Source organism: Accipiter gentilis, chromosome 4 (genome assembly GCF_929443795.1).
Source record: "Accipiter gentilis chromosome 4, bAccGen1.1, whole genome shotgun sequence".
Classification (NCBI taxonomy): Eukaryota; Metazoa; Chordata; class Aves; order Accipitriformes; family Accipitridae; genus Astur; species Astur gentilis.
In genome coordinates, this window is record NC_064883.1 from 36,453,348 (window position 1) to 36,470,243 (window position 16,896).

At 38.0% G+C, this 16,896-nt stretch overlaps 1 protein-coding gene across 4 annotated transcripts in view; it reads left to right on the plus strand.

Moving 5' to 3' along the window:
* The window catches only part of DIP2C (disco interacting protein 2 homolog C), a 335,666-nt gene that overhangs the window by 272,622 nt on the left and 46,148 nt on the right, over positions 1-16,896 (plus strand). For all 4 annotated transcript variants that reach the window (XM_049798792.1, XM_049798793.1, XM_049798794.1 and 1 more), the window contains 7 exons: positions 409-518; positions 1,309-1,389; positions 5,128-5,251; positions 6,885-7,006; positions 9,704-9,815; positions 9,935-10,044; positions 12,806-12,936. In XM_049798792.1, coding sequence (XP_049654749.1) covers positions 409-518; positions 1,309-1,389; positions 5,128-5,251; positions 6,885-7,006; positions 9,704-9,815; positions 9,935-10,044; positions 12,806-12,936 — 790 coding nt within the window. The remainder of the gene's footprint in view (positions 1-408; positions 519-1,308; positions 1,390-5,127; positions 5,252-6,884; positions 7,007-9,703; positions 9,816-9,934; positions 10,045-12,805; positions 12,937-16,896) is intronic.

Consider the following 16,896-nt stretch of genomic DNA (forward strand, 5'->3'; position numbering starts at 1 on the left):
CACTACAGAATTGCTAATACAGATGCAACTTAGCCCAAGGAACAGAAGAGAGAAATAGAAACATTGTCCCTTAAGCCTGGATACATCTCATCTAGCTTTAGGCACTTGAATGGACATGCCTAAATTAGGAGCTGAATTTTCCAAAGATTCCTGGTATCATGGCAGACAAGACGTGTCTCTGGTTGTAGAAAGCCTATGCTAAATGGGCTCCTCAGTTAGATATGTTTAGAGAGGATGAATCCAGGCCTATGTATCTTCCAAAGTTTGTATCAGCAAGCAATGTGCTCAAGGTTTGGTGTTGTGAATAGCAATGAGGAAAATATCATGTAATGCAAAAGAAATAGAAAGTATTTTCATCTGCAAATGAAGCATTTTTATTGCACTTAACACATGTCTGCTTTATTCTAGAAATTGGCCCTGCCTCTGTGATGGTGGGGAACTTGGTCTCTGGAAAAAGAATTGCACAGGCTAGTGGTAGAGATTTGGGACAAATAGAAGATAATGACCAAGCCAGAAAGGTAAGCTAAACTTTTCTCATACGGCTTTTATTTAGCTAGTTAACATCAGGATACTTAGCAGTACATAGACTGTAGTAGTATTATTGCAGAATATGTTGATGGCTTTCTTTAATTCACACTAAAATATTTCATAACCCTCTTTACAGATAAATATAAAATAGACATAGGGGGGCATCACTGCATTTAATTTGTATGGATTTTTTTTTTGTAAGTTTACATGGGACAATATAACAAACATGGTGGAAAGTGTTAATGGCGCTGCTACCGGGAATCACCCTCTATTATATCTTTTTTACCAGTTCAAGTGGAGTCCAGGGAATTTTGTTTGCATATATGGTCCTGACCTTATTTGATGTTATTTTGATCAATTAAAATTAAGTTGAAATTCAGCTCTTTTGGGTGCTTATGTGAGAAATTAGTAAATTCTAAGCTGTATAAATATTTATATATTTATAGTAAGAAAAAGAGAGGAAGCTAAAGAATTAAAATCATGCTTAAATTCAGAGAGATCAGTAAGAACTGTTTTATTGCTTTGGAAGTATATGTAATAATATATTATAATCCCAGCAGTGGCTTCACTTCCAGAGAGGCCGCTGCTACCATGCAAAAGAACCTTCCTATAAATATGTGTGGTGACAAGAGAATTATTCATGTTTAGTGCTTCTGGGTATTGATGTAAAAGGGAGCATATAAATAAGAGAGACATAGCTAAACTAGCAAAAAATAGTTATCTGTTTTTTAAAGCCAGAAAGTTATTTAGTGTCATGACTAGCGCTCTGCTTTATTTTAGTTCCTCTTCCTCTCAGAAGTGTTGCAGTGGAGAGCTCAGACCACTCCTGACCATGTGCTTTACACTTTACTCAACTGCAGGGTAAGAAGCTCAGACCGTTACTTTGACAGGCTACAGTAGGAAAATGGCATACTGGTATTTTAGCTGCACCTGCTTGTGCTATGGCTGAACACGACCTTTCTGTTCCTTTTGCCATTAATACTCAGCTGTTACATTTTATGTTCACTGAGGCAGAAAGAAAAAGAGAATAATCATTGCCACTTGTCAAAATATAGATTGCTTTTGTATCAGACAGCGTGCCTTACACATTTCTCATTTCTTTTTCCACCACATGCATGTTGTGGGTGAGCTGACACTGCAGATCTATTTCAATACTGATCGTTCCTGTACCAAAGAGTAGTATTTAATACTGCTCACCATCCTGATTTCCAATTTGAAAAGTACAGGCTTGGCAAAATCAAAGCATTTTCCCTAAATAAAACCATGATTGATGGTTTTGAGACTGGACCATCTTGGGGAGGTGGGAGAACAGGGAAAGAAGGTGAAGAGAAGAAGAGGTATGTCAAGAATCCAACCAGGTCTGCAGAGGATCACTAATAAATCTCTCTGCATAGCCTACATGAGGTGCTAGCCTGGCACAACATTTCATTGCTTATCAAAAATGAATTAATGCATGTTACATGGTACAGAACTTGGCTTTACTAAGAGTGGGTGATTACAGACTTCCTAGATGATTGTAGATGACAAACCAATAATTCCCAAGACCACTGTAGAGAATGAAAGTCTGATTTCAAATCATCCCACCACAGTACATCTAGACACATCTAAACTTTCAAGTCAAAACTTGGAAACATACATAGTGTATGAGGGTCTCCAGGAGATGAGGGGCCTGGAATAGTGCTGTTCCCCTGGGCCACCTGGCGTAGCTGGTGTTGTCTCAGCCCATGTGGTCACTTCGCAACTTGGATGGGTTCTTAAACCTCCAGTAATTTGTGAACCCCTGTGAAATGACCACTTACTGTATTTACAGGATATGCTTCCCCAGCCCATATTACAGTGCTGGTACCAATATTCACTTTGAGGCTACCAATAAGTCGTTAAATGACCTTTTTTAAATTCAGATTAATAACTAATATTATGTGAACATGTGCAACTTGACGGATAATAGTGAAGTAGTAATGTAATTGACCATGGCAAAGTAGAAAACTTGAGAGGCAATGCTCTTTATAGATTCAATATTACACCATTAGAATAGTGCATTGTTCTGTCCTGTAAGTTAGGATCAAAGATGCTGTGAGAAAGAGACAGTGATATGTACTGTCCCATCTCGTCCACACAGGCTGTTGCTTTTGAGCTTTAAATAAAGGCAGCCTTCCCATGCTGGCAGAAGGGTTCAAACAGTGGGAGAGAAGGACATAACATGCAAAATAAGGATTAACAATGTAATTTATCATTCCATAGAAGTGAAAAATAATTTAATTTTGAAATTCAGTTTCTCCACTACTCTCGGTGTGGAGTATCTTACCATATGAAATTTGTTTGAGAGATGTAATGCTTTATGGAGAGATTTAATGTTTTACGGAAAGGAGTGACAGGTTTGGTGGGGCTTAGCCTAGGCAAGTTTTATTACCCATCTTGAACTTTTCTTCCGGTTTGTAACTTTTCCCTTTTTCTCTTCCTTGCACATTGTCTGTACACTTCGTTCTAAAACATCCAGGCATCCTGCAGTAGATGACTAATAGAAATCCACTGAGATTAGTGTTTTCCTGTAACCCAAGCTTTTTGAGAATTTGGAATATTTCAAAGTCAGCGCAGCACATTGTTTTTGGTGTGTGTCATGAAGGACTGCAACACCTTAACATTGCAAGACACCTCATATAAAAGACCCAAAGGTCGCCTGGCACTTGCCGATGTTTCTTGTCCAACAACAGGATTCTCCTTCCCTACACTTCATGTAAACACTGTCTTTCCACTGATTCACGTGCAGCAAGTGCCAGAAGTCTTAAATGTAAATAAATATTGCACAAATTCACATGACTTGCAGCAATTCCCTTTCTGTGTCAGTGGTACCTGCTCTTCTGATGTCTGTGGGGATATAAAAGGTGCTTCTTCCCATGAGTAAGCAAACAGACAATTTCCTGAAAGAAGGAACTGAGAGTTTAAGCACATTCCTACTGGCAGATCTACAGTGACAAGGACACCCAGACCTCAGGTCACTTTGGCCATATTTAGGGCTGGACAGATGGAAGCCATCTCTAGTCCAGCATCCATATAGTTGCATACGTCTTTAGAGGAAGCTTTCGTAGAAAAATGATCTGCACATTGTTCAGAAGACTTGATTAAAACTGCCTGAAGTTTATTTCAGCAAGCGTGGTTGCTGAAGATGGTGAAATGGAGTGCTAAGCCCTGACTTTGTCCTATTTATTTTCAGTTAGGTTGTCCTCTTTGTTGACAGTTTATAATAAAGTTTGTAAATGCCAAGTGATGCCTGGTTACATGCCGCTAATTCCAGTGCTAGACCTTTATCAAACTGCTCTCTCCTCTCTGAAGCTTGTGGTCAATAAATACTGCAGTGGTGTGTGGTATGGGGATGGTGGATAGAAAGCAGCAATCAGGCCAAATGCTTATTATTATTGCCTTCTTAAAATAGAGTGTAAAGGGTATTTTTTAAAACAGTAGAACTTCTTGCATTCTCTCTTACTAAGGAGAGTGATACAATATTTTTGATTGCATTGCATTTTTGATCCATTGTTCAAGTGTGTGTGTGTATATATATTTATATATATACTTAACTTTTTTCCCCCATTTTTTTCAGACTCCCTATTTTTAAGTGAACTTACTACTTGTGATAGGTGCCAGGTATATCATAGCAGTACTGAAGACTGAAATCTTCTTTTTTCACAGAACAGGTGCCCAAGCAGAGGTGCAGCCATTCCCACCCTGGCCAGAGCAGCTCTAGGCACAGTCAGTCTGTCCTGCACTTTCTTTTTTAGACTTCTCTTCTTAGTGTCAGCTGTGGTAGTGAATTTTGTGATACAGATGTATATATTTCTCTAAATGTGTATGTCTGTGTGTGCATATATACACACACATATATATATTTAGGAAATTGAAGAACCATAACACTCATCCAATTTAAAACACTCTGTTTGATTTTTTTGGCTTAGCGCTATTTGAAGTGCTTCAGAAAGCCAAACTGTAGCATATTGTCACTTCCCCTTTTTTTCATGCTGACCAGAGTTACTCAAATTCAACAAATGCCTTTCTTCTCTATTTCATTTATATGCATGTGCTTAGCTTTTGTTCCAGACTAATTCTTTTCCCTGTCACAAAGTATTGTTTTCTCCCGTGTCTTTTATCTCTTGTCTTTTAAGTACTTCTGCTGTGCCATTTGGCTTCACTCCAGCGTGCAGACAACGAAATGCAATTGTCAGGATTGCTCTCCATAGATTCTCCAGACTGCTGCAGAGACCATAAAGGCACTTTTCATGGCTGTAGCAGGAATGCTGCCTGTGTAGCAAGGGAAGTACAGGTTACATGGGCAGGATATTAGCATACTACTGTACTCCCCTGGTTAGAGTGAAAACACTGTTGAGGGCAACAGGTACAGAGAAAGGAACAGAGAACGTTCCTCTGTTTTACAAACATCTTTTTTCCTTCCAGCTACAGTTTGGTGTAAGGCTGAAGGTTTCCATATTTAACTTGATTGCATGACATACTGTGGCTGCACCTCATTCAGTAACTTCTAAGGTGCAGAGGAAAATAGAGTTTCAGCGCATTGCATTATCTTCTGTGACATTTATCTTTCTTCCTGTGCAGGGAACAATAGCCAACTCGCTAACATGTGTCCAGCTACATAAACGAGCTGAGAAGATAGCTGTCATGTTGATGGAAAGGGGACATTTACAAGATGGAGACCATGTGGCTTTGGTTTACCCACCAGGTAAAGAACTGCTGTATTCAGTACCTTCATAGTCCTGAAAGTTTATCAAGATCCTTTAGAATGGTGCTGCATTGGTGATGTTACCAAACTGTAAACCATGTTAATTGGCAAAACACAAATTACTTGCCTGATGTATGTTTCTTTGAACTTAGTCAAAACATATTTAAAAGAATTTCTCTCTGTGTATGCACATAGATATTATTCCTTTGGGTTCAGATTAAGATTAACCTGTGTTTTTAAAACCTGTCTCTTATAAGCAGTCAAATTTAATTACTGCTTTTCTTTTAATTTGCTGGGAATATACTATTTTATGAGCACACAGTTCTGCCAAAATACTCCATCTGCTGAGTGTTCTTAGACTCACCTGTTGAATTCCCTTTTGGAAGTGCTGCATTTAAGGGGGGGTAAAGCAGCAATACCTAGGAAGTAATCCATGTTTTTTTAGAGTAGAAATATGATGAATAAATAACAGATTATTAACAAATACCAAATTATAATCACTATTTTCTCTATAGATCTTTAACCTAGACAGTTCTCTGTGGCTTGGATCTTCATCCTTTGACATAAGGGCTTTTAAGCTTGTGTTAACCCGTACCATGTTTGGCATTTGCTTGAAATTATTTCTGACCTAGTGCTGCTCTTTTGACTGTAGCATTTCATGTGTGTTGGTGAAGTAAACGGTCTGATTTAAGGTCTGTATTGTGATATTTGGTTTGTAAGGGCTGCAAGATACAGGTTAAATCTTTACAGGAGTAATTTCTCAACAGTTAATACAAGAAAAGCTTTTCCACAAAAGAAGACTAGTATTTTAAACTTAAGTTTTTGTTGTCTGTATTTCACTTCCCATGAATAAAGCATTTTATTGAAGGAACAATAACCTACTAGTACTGCAGATCCTTTTCCACTGACAGAATAAAACTGCCCCCCTTATCATCTTATCACAGCCTCTGTACAGCACCAGGGACCTATCAAACAACAGTATTCAAGGGATCTTTGTACTGTTGTCTGTTCAGCCTGAAGTGTGCTGTCCACAATCTATCACCTGCAGTCAATATTTATATAGAACAACACTTAATTTTATGTTAGAAGCAGGATTTCAAAATCATGACTCCCTTTTATACTGTAAAATTTCAGGTAGATAAATCAAAGCTTTATATCTAAGGTTAAAAATGACATGAGAAAAACAGTATTTAATGAAACCTCCAGATGTTCTTTCTGCAGCTGATAGGAACAGGCATCATCCTACCTCATCTTTTTGCTGGGGCATCCCTCTTCTTGTAGACTCTCATTTATCTATAAATGTAAATTTAGGAAGATAATTAATCTGTAGAAATCAGTCTTTTTAACAGGTTATTTCCTGATCATAAAAGTGGAGTTCACCTAAATGATGATATCTGTCTGCAGCTTTGTGTGTCGCCTTTGGTTTTTCATGCTCAGAAGAACAGTACAATTGAAAGGAATCAGTGAAGCTGAACAAATACTGACAAGGGGCTGAAAAAGAAGTCTGTTAAAGGGCCTAGTTGCTCATTTAACCTTCTGAGTTGAGTTCCAAGTAATATTTATGCTGACATAGGCGTCTGTGATTAAATGATTTGATTTTCAGGGGAGGATTTTTGTTTTGTTCTTCATGCAGGAATAGACCTGATTGCTGCATTTTACGGATGCCTGTATGCAGGCTGTGTGCCAATAACGGTTCGACCTCCACATCCCCAGAACATAGCTACCACATTACCTACAGTGAAGATGATTGTGGAGGTGAGCAGACACCTGAAAGTGCACAAGTCGATTAAATGGGTGATGGATTTGCGTAGTCTTTAGGAACAGTAACTTAAGTGAGTGGTGGTGTACATTGAAGAGCTGTATTCCTTCCAAAAGATTCAGCACTTCAGTGTCTTGCAGGGTCAACACTGCCTGACAGCACACAACCTTCTGTCTTCTGCTGTCACATTTTGCTGCAGTTACACTGCTCCTTTCAGGAAACATATTTAAAGTGCTTTCTTGTATTTAGCTGTATGCCAGGAATGGTAGGATTCCTCACCTGGCAACGCTACACTGACTAATGAGAAAAATTGCAACGGAAAGCTTAGCTTGACCTGATGGTGATCAGTGCTCCACTCAGTACATCTAATTGTTTTGCAGTTTGAAGCGATTTCAAAGTTCCATTGTGAAGATGTTGGTCGGTATTTTGTTTCATCCAGAGAAGTGTTACTCACTCAGACTTTTCCCTTGAATGCTTTCTTTTGGTATTTTGGCTTTATCTAATACTGTTTAGTCTTTGTTGCACAGAAATAACTGCATTGTGCTTGTCACTGAGGGAAATAAAGTGGTTGTAAAGAGATGGCCTTTTACATCTGGCAGTTTCTAATCTATTGAATGGAATTCTGAGTCTCTGAAAAAAACAAGTTGAAACAAATGTGATTTTAACATTTCTAATTAATCTTGATACTTTCAAGTAATAAGTACTAGAGATAGTTATAATTTGTGGCTTTCCTTATGGCGTCAGATGCCACAAAGTATCAGTAGAGGTATGAGAAATTGTCCTATTGTCTTCAGGGTTCTCATTATTTAAAATTTTGGCACTTACATTTTTTAAACATCAGTTGTTAAAATCATAGAAGTGATGCAATATGTGTTACTTTGTTTTTTCTTTGATGTTTAATAGCCAAACTAGATCTGTTTGGTTTCATGATGAAAAGCTAGGACAGGTCTAAGCTGACTTGTAATCGTTGTCCCTTCAATAGACTAAATAAAATGTTGAAATTTATTAGCCATTTTAATGCCACTTTGACTTAAAAGCCTCTCAGCTCTGTTTTACACAACATTTTCTTTCATTTTGGAGAGGGATGACCTTGTAGAAATTAAAATACTGAGGCTGTTCCTTCATTGCAAATGCAATCATATAAATTTCCTGATGTGATGGGGTCAAAACCTGATCTGACATGCTATATGTCTACACAGCACCTTTTGAAGTCAGTAATAATGACTTCTGAGCAAAATTTAGCCTACATAATTGTGTTTTGGTGATGAACTCGTAGTAGTAAAATATAACTAAACATTATTGAGCCCCATGTCGAGCAGTTGGTGACATGTAGCTAAGATGTCTTCTTTCTCCTTCCCACCATGCCTATGTGTTTACTTGCTATTCTCCAGGCATGGACACTCTGTATTTTAATAAACCTCCTCATCTTCCAGGGAACATAATTCCTGAGAAGCCTAGTAACCACCAACTCTAGAAATTCCTTTTGTTTTATGGCTCTACTATGTCCCAAATCAAGATTTTCATAGATTAAGATTATTAGCTATGTAAGAATTACCTTGCCGTGTGACAGTGACATGATTGGATTAAGGGATGCTGCAGTGGCTTCCTTTGTCTTCATTTTTAGCTTGAAATATTTAGATCATCCACACAGGGTAATCATGGGGTTAGTGGAAGTAAGTAGAGCTTAGGTCAGTGCTTGGATGCTCCGAATTTCCTCATGTGCTCTATAAAGTTGACCTCCATGAGATTACTGTCAACAGAAGTTGATCTCTTCTGCTAACTGGTAAAATTTAGTGTACATGTTACCGATTTCCTTAGGTTGAACAGTGCAAATTCAGTGTGCAATGAAATGTCTCAAACTCTTTAAAGAAAAAAATACTCTTAGCAATATTTGCACAGATTCCTAAAGTTTGGGGACGAGAAGGAATTCAGTTTTTACTCTGTAATATCTTCAGTAATTAACAGTGTTCCTGTTTAAGTTTGTCTGAATATTTCCTTAAATATATTTATTTTTATAATCAGTAAGAAATATTCTCATAGTTGCTACTTAAGTATTTTTAAAAATAGCAAATCTAAAAGGAGAATACCTTCAGCATGTGTCATCTAAAATTCAGTGCAGATGATATTTGCAGTAAATTCACCATTTCGTTTCTTAGTGCCACTTGCACAATTTCTGGTCTAGAGCTACTTTTGTGATATCAGAAGAGTTTCCAGTGGTTTATCACTAGCACAGGAACTAGAAATATATGGCTAACATAAAATTGACTTGAGATAGTAAAGTTATTCATATAAATGTCAGGCTAGGTTTTGGTTTACATAAAAATACTGTTTATAAACCAAGATATATCACAATCACATAGGAAATGTTTTGGTGGCAGTCTTCTGTACTGGCATTCTGGGTTGATAGCTGATATAATGTGTTGGAAAAGTCACATTCTCACTATTAGGGTGCCTTTAGCTTCATTACAACACTCTTCTCAAAGTGCAATTTTCATGTAATTTGTAAAACTCACATGACTTTGTCTGCTTTGTGAGCTGCATTTTTTGTCCATCTTTCCACCTCCTGATTGGAAAACATAAGACTAATATACCTGTGTCCTGTTCTGGCAGAAAATAAATCATGGTCTTGCTCATTTTCATGGGAGAATTAATCAGTATCCCATTGCGTTATTACTTATTTCTTAAATTCCTAGGTGAGCCGCTCTGCCTGCTTAATGACTACACAATTAATATGTAAATTGTTACGGTCGCGAGAGGCAGCAGCAGCAGTGGATGTCAGAACGTGGCCTCCGGTACTAGATACGGGTGAGTACTAAGGCTAGGGGACCTCTGTGTCTTCTTCTATCATTGTATTTGTCAAGCACTCAGAGGTCTATCTGTCATGGGAGTAAGATACACACATTTTCTTTCTCTATTTTCACTAGACGATTTGCCAAAGAAGCGGCCTGCACAGATCTACAAACCTTCTAACCCTGAAACGCTTGCTTACCTTGACTTCAGTGTCTCCACAACTGGCATGCTAGCAGGGGTAAAGGTAGGGACTTCTTGTTAAAGCTGGCATTCCTGCTATCATGCCTGGCTGGCAGGTGGTACATTGCTCCTGATTTGTAACTCCTCTTGATTTTTGGTAATAGAAATTGAATTGCTTCCTCCCTTGCAGTCATTACTTGATTCCATTAACATTAAATTAGTTCTTCTATACTCACTACGGTACTGTGTGTGGTGAGTTTAGCCCCTCTCTTCCTCCTTGGACTAAAAATTTTATACTGATACCCCTGTGGATAGCCCACTAGCTTTTCTCCCTGAAGCATTCTTCAACTGACTCATCTATTATTTCCATTTTATGAAGGATATGAGACTCGGTGATCCTTTTTCTACTCGTTCCAGTTCACTGTTTCCTCCTTACTGCAACTCAACTGCTGGCCATTGGTCTTCAATACTTTCTTTGTGCAATTAAGGGAACTGCTGATGTCTCTGGTATATTCACCTGGTACAATACTAGAGGAAGCAGCAAAAAATTCATTGATGGATTTGTTTGATAAGCTCAGGCATCTTGAGCTCTTTAAATCTTTATTCTGGCATTTTTTCCAACCCTCTAGCCACAATTCATCAAAGTTGTTTTACCTAGCTGCTAGTTTACATATTATTCCAGTGTTGGTTTCACCAACACACAGGCAGAGGTAGAATGACTCTCTTACTCTTACCTGTTACTTCCTTACTCCTATCTGTTGCATCTCCAAGGATATGATTATTTCAGCAATCTCTGCCGATGTGTCACACTTACAGCCTACACTGAATTCCTCATACTCTTTGGCATCATCCATCTATTTTCAGAAGCTGTCAGCATACTTAATAAACAAAGCAAGCATCATATTCCCCAGGTTTCAGATGGAAAATTTGAAGTGGTGAAGTGACCAGCCCGAGGCTGACTGATGGTTAAATGGCTGAGCTGGCTGATGGTCATATATTGGACAGTCCTTGAAGATACATCTAACTTTAAATAGCTACGATGCCTACAGATGTGGACTAGTCATTGGGCTCCTCAGTAATCAACAGAGAAGCGGGGACTTTTAGGGTGTAGTTTATCTGACTTATCTGAAACACCTATTTTTGAATGGAGTGAACGTCACATAAGTCTTCATTTCTTCTAAAGGGAGCCTTAAATGATTGTTTCAAATGCAATCATCTGAGTCTATTAAATCAGGTCTGAATTCCACCTTATCAGACTTGCAGAAATGACTACTAACTGTGCAAAGTCAGTATCTGGAGAACTTCAAAGATAGTCGAAGGCAGGGCAAGTCAACGAACTGAACCTTTTCTTAATGTGGCTAAAAGGAAATCCAGATAAATTTGTCAAGGAATTCTTGATGACCTTCTGATACCTGGGTCACAAAGCCTCCAGATCACTGACTCAGCCAGTTACCATCTACTAGATCATCACTAGTGATTAATTAATTATAAAAGGATCATAAGAGAGCACAAGGCTTACATTCATAACTCAGTGGTGTTAAATTAAAAAATTGGCTAAACAACTTAGGTGGCTTCTGAAAAGTTGATAAATGTTTTATCATCACTTTGGAAGGAGTAGATTCCACTTAAGTTTACTCTCAACTTTTTCAATAGCTTTCACCCAATATGGTGTAGAAAATCATGGAATAACACCAGTTCTGGACCTATTGAGTTCAGTTTAATCCTGTGTAAAAAAGTGGGTTTGATTCAGCTAGAGTAGAATTAATCTCTGCAAACTGCAGATGATCACTGTGGACACCTGTTTTGCGCTGGGCCTTTTGCATCACTTGGAACATGTCCAGCCTCATTTATGGTGCTCATTGGCAATGGAGAAAAAGTGACTTCTGGAGCTTTATTCCCCTGTTTACCTTAAGATAAATAAATTTTACCTTCCAAGTGTCTGTTCCCCTCCATTGACTCTTAACAGTATATAAGGCAACTAGCTCAGTATGTGGCAGAGATCAAAGGTTAGATGAGTTAAATCCTATCCAGGCTGTATTTCTAACACACATATCTTCCTTGTTATTACAGAGAGGACAAAGATTAAAAGATGTAATTCTGTTCCCACTGTAGTTAGGACTTCTAAGCCAGGATGGGTGAGTGTGGGAAACATCCTAAAACTAGGAAAAAAACCCAGAATCATTTCCTTTTGATCAGGTTTTTTGTTTCTACTTTCTGCTTGTTTTACCTCTGAGAGCTTTCTTACCAAGAATTGAAGAGCCTGTTCCTCAATTAGGAGCCTGGATAGCGTGAAGACATTTTACAGAACCCTTACTAAGTTTATTGGGGATCTTTACTGCTGAATGGTTAGGTCCTTGGTACCACTTTACATGCAAAATCCTCTTCAATTTAAAAAGTGCATTGGCATTTTTTATTGTATTAAGAAATTTGTACTCAGAAATATGTTACTGATGATCAACAATATACTTAAGACAGATCCTACAGTCAGTCATTCCTTTGTTTTTCCAGAAAGTTTAGCTTGTTACCATTAGCTTTGCATACAGACTGAAGCACATCTCTAAACCACTCACAGCTTTCTCCCTAAATCACTTCAAACTTATCATTCATTCTGTCTCCTCTCCCCTTTCACGGTTATTTGGATGCCCTCTTAAAGGAAAATTATGTTTTCTTAGATATAAATTACATGTGTGTTTACACTGAGCACAAAGGCAATATTTATTTGTTTTCTTTATTCTGTAACTGATTTGAGCACTTGGTGCAGTTGGGGAATGAGCCTTCTGAATGACATAGTTGATCATTTTAATTACTTTGCTGTTGTCTTTCAGATGTCTCATGCAGCCACTAGTGCCTTTTGTCGTTCTATTAAGCTGCAGTGTGAGCTTTATCCCTCCAGAGAAGTCGCTATCTGCTTGGACCCCTACTGTGGACTTGGGTTTGTCCTCTGGTGCCTCTGCAGGTGAGGTTTCTCCTCAACCTTTTGAAATACCGTTTCCATTGTACTATAATACAACAAACCAGATGATGTGAGTGGTAAAAGGATGGGAAGAACAGACAACACCTCTGGGACATAGACAGTTGGAATTGCTGGAAGCTATATGGAGAGTGCTGTATGGAGAATATGCTTTCTTTGAGCGGGACACGGCTCTAGGTATTTAGACTTACGAGTGCAGAGCATCAACACAGCTGCTCATTGACCTCCTGCTGTTTTACTGCTGTCTCTGCAGAGTCTGGCTAGTTTTATTTGATGAAAGCAGTGCTCTGCTAATACTACCTTGAGGAATTGTTTTCCTGGTGTCCTCTTTTTCATTCTCTAATCTGAAAGCACGAGTAGATACCAGGGAGTTCCCCATTAGTGGGACTTATGGATGTGATTTTTGCGGAGATGTGGAAGTGTGTTTTCTTGCAGAAAGATACTTCTTTGGCAGTAGCAAAGCTATCAGATAAAAGCATTTCTAATGAAATATGAATCAGCTTTTTTTGTTAATAAGAATTTTAGAAATTTAACAATTCTGTCATTCTCTATACTCCAGGGAAGTTACAGTTCAGCACTGAAAGCAGTTCCATCGATTTTTTTCTTTCTTTCTTTCTTTTTTTTTTTTTTTTAAGTTTGCTGATTTGATGCAGAGGCAAAGGGAAAGGGCTATGGGAGTGTTAATGGAGCACATATTGATGAAGACATCTCAGAGTCACAGTAGTCCGACATAGAAAGTTCTTTGGTGTTAGCAGTACTGCTATTTTTAGTTACTAAAGTGAAGATAATCCAGGGCAATAAAAATATTCTGCATAAACTTTTTACCAATTTACTAAATACCTGAAGGAAGCATTGTTTGGTAACAACTGCAACAATTTGTCTTCAGAAATTATTGTTTATTTAAAAGTGGGCTATTGGCCGGTTTTGTTGCCCTTTTAAAATATTTGTTACTAAATATTAAATGGGCCAAAGATTAACAGTATTACCTAATTCATTCTTGATCAGTCTTTCTTGATTTAAACTATACTTGCCCTAATATTGTTTCAGATTTTACATAGGGTTTAGAGATTTCTTTGTTTTGAAAAACCGTTTTTTTTCAACGTCTTATTTCCTCAAGACAAAAATAAAAATAGTTAGGCTGCAAAAAAACTCAGAAAACCTTTCAGAAATTTTGAGATTTTAATTATATCAGTCTCTTTAAGTTAAATTTTTAAAATGTTGATTTTTTAAACTCATTGAATATTTCCCGTATAGACTTCTGTGTTCCAGCATGCCCTGATGTCAACACCGTTAGGCCTTCTGTCTGCTGGGGGCTAAGCCAAATCTGTCATGGTGCATTCCATGAGACCAGGGAAGGACAGTAGAGCACCATAGAGGAGTTCAGCTAAGGAATGTGTTACTGTGTGGGATCATGTTGAGACATGGAGCATCCAAGAATAACTTCTATGCAACATCATGATAGAGCTGTAAAATACAGATAAATGTTGACCTGTCCAAAACCCAAGTAATTTGTGGTGCCCATGACCCCTGAATACAGAAAGTTTTGTTTCTTCCAGAACCATATTTGCAACAAATAAGCATTCGCTGCCCTTAGGTCCTTCCCAATACTGATAGTATTCAGCCTTTTAGGAGAAGATTGTTTATGACTGGCAAGTGAATAAGGCAGCGAGCCTTTGGGAGAAAGCAATCAAGGTCTGTGCCCCTCTGTAGCTTGTAGAAGGAATAGAAAATTTTATACCATTTTCAAAGAAGAGAAAGGAAACAAGGGAGCTGAAGGAACTGAGATCAGGCCAGCAACACTCTAATCTTATGAACCGTCATGTCAATCTCTTCTTTGCCACTGATCTCCTGTTCCTATAAAACTAAAAAAACTGCAGGCTGCTTGAATTGCACCTGTCATTTAGAGAAAGCTGACATCAGATACAGCTTCATTAATTCCACTTACAAACTTAATTTCCATTTCATTACTATTTTAGAGCTGAGTATTATTTGATGTGATAGCAAAAAATACATCCTGGAGGTTATTAGGCTCTTACTCTTCATAACTTAAAACTTTGCAACTTTGCATTTTGCTGCGTAGTTTAGCATACCAAAATCCTCCCCAACATTTTACAGCCCAGATTTCTACCTCAGAGGATTCTACTGTAAAGTTATGATTGTATGTCACCACTCCCATTAACTAAATTAGTACTTCTAATGGCATATGGAAATGAAGTTAGATCTTCAATTTTTTATCATCTAGAGCATTTTGAGAGTTAAATAGGAACTCTTCGTTTTAGGTGCCTAGCAGGAAAAAAAAAGCAACTTCCTGTGCTAGGTGCGGTTAAAGTGACAAGTACATTTTAATCCCTTTATTAACTAGACCAAAGGAGGCATTGACTAAGGAGTGAAAGAAAAAAACTAACCTTTTATCCCCATTGTAGGTGCTTAGACGTTGTGCTGGCCTGCTCCACTGTGGTGGCCCAGAATGCCCCATTCTGTGAGGTCAGAGCTACTTAGGAAAGCTGCTGGAGCATGGAGCCAGCCCTTTGGTAAGTTTGGAATATATTGCATAGTTTTGCAAAGTTTTTATTTTTAAAAAATTTATTATTTTATGGCCTAAAGGGTATAAAATAATAAAGAAAAGAAACCTTGCAAAGCAGAGCAATACATTTTAAAAAAATGGGATTTACCACGTTCCCTTTAAACTGGCTGCATGCTCCAGCAGGGTTTCCTTGGAACCTTTGTCATTGAACAGCACGTCCTGGGTGTGGTGGCAGTCATCAGACCCATGTGAGCTCACAAACCCCAATCTTCCTAATTTTAACAGGTTCTTACTAATCACTCAATAAAAGAATACATTATTTCTGTGTCTTTCTCTTTAATAATCTCATTTATCCATTCTGAGAGGGTGATCCTAGTATTCTGACTTAGAGTTGCGACATTTTAAAATGTATTACATTCTTTAAAAGACAAAAAAAATTAAATGTCCTCCAATGTAAAAAAAATCAATACTAAATCCCATTGTTCAAAAATGCTTCCTGAAATGAAGACGTCCCTATCTTAATGTTGCTCACTGTGGGACAGAATAAAGCATACTGCAGTTCGTTAGTGCAGACTGACTTGATTGATAGTTGCCGAGTGATGCAATAGAGTAAGAATTTTCCCTCCATTTTAGCCCAGCTAAGCCAACCCATATTGCAGTTCTTCTCCTACTACTGGAAGATAGAATTGTCCTTGCTGAAATTAAAATTAAGTACATCGATAATTTTAAACAAATTATATATATATTCTCAGACACTGAGATTGTAATAGTGCAAGTCAGTAAGTCTCAGACTGAACCAGAGGAACTGAATTTTCTGGTCCATGGTGGCTATGTAATAAATAGTATGAATGCTGAAAAATGGTCCTGGGAAGGCTTTCTACATAAGATGCAGTGACATGGCTTTCTCCTGTCCTGTTCCTGCTGTCTCTGTTCCATAGCCACAAGCTGAAGTCCCCAGTGGTGCTGCTGGATAGTTTCTGCAGCAGGAGACTGCAAGGTTTCTTATTAACTGAACAGGTAGAACCATGCAAGAAGTAAGCAAGGAACTGAAGCATTAACATGAGAACTGCATTTTAGAAAACTTTAGTGTGCTAAGACTCATTAAATATTACTAGGTTTTTTAGCCTAACTTGAAGATATCTGGCAGGCATGAGCATTTCACCCAATTTCCAGCCCATTTATAGCAAATTAAAGGCAAGACTGCATAAAGAAGACTAAATGACACATCAGAAAAGGATAATTCTGGCATGGGGAATGAAGGATATGAACATAATCATCTCTCATGTGTTTTGCAAAGTGCATAACTGGGGCAGGAGGGAATGTAAAAGTGCATCTGCCCACACACTGCTGTGTGCCCATTTCCCATGGAGTCTTTAGCCAGTGGCAATTTGTGAAAGAGACAGTTTGCATTTCTTCCACAT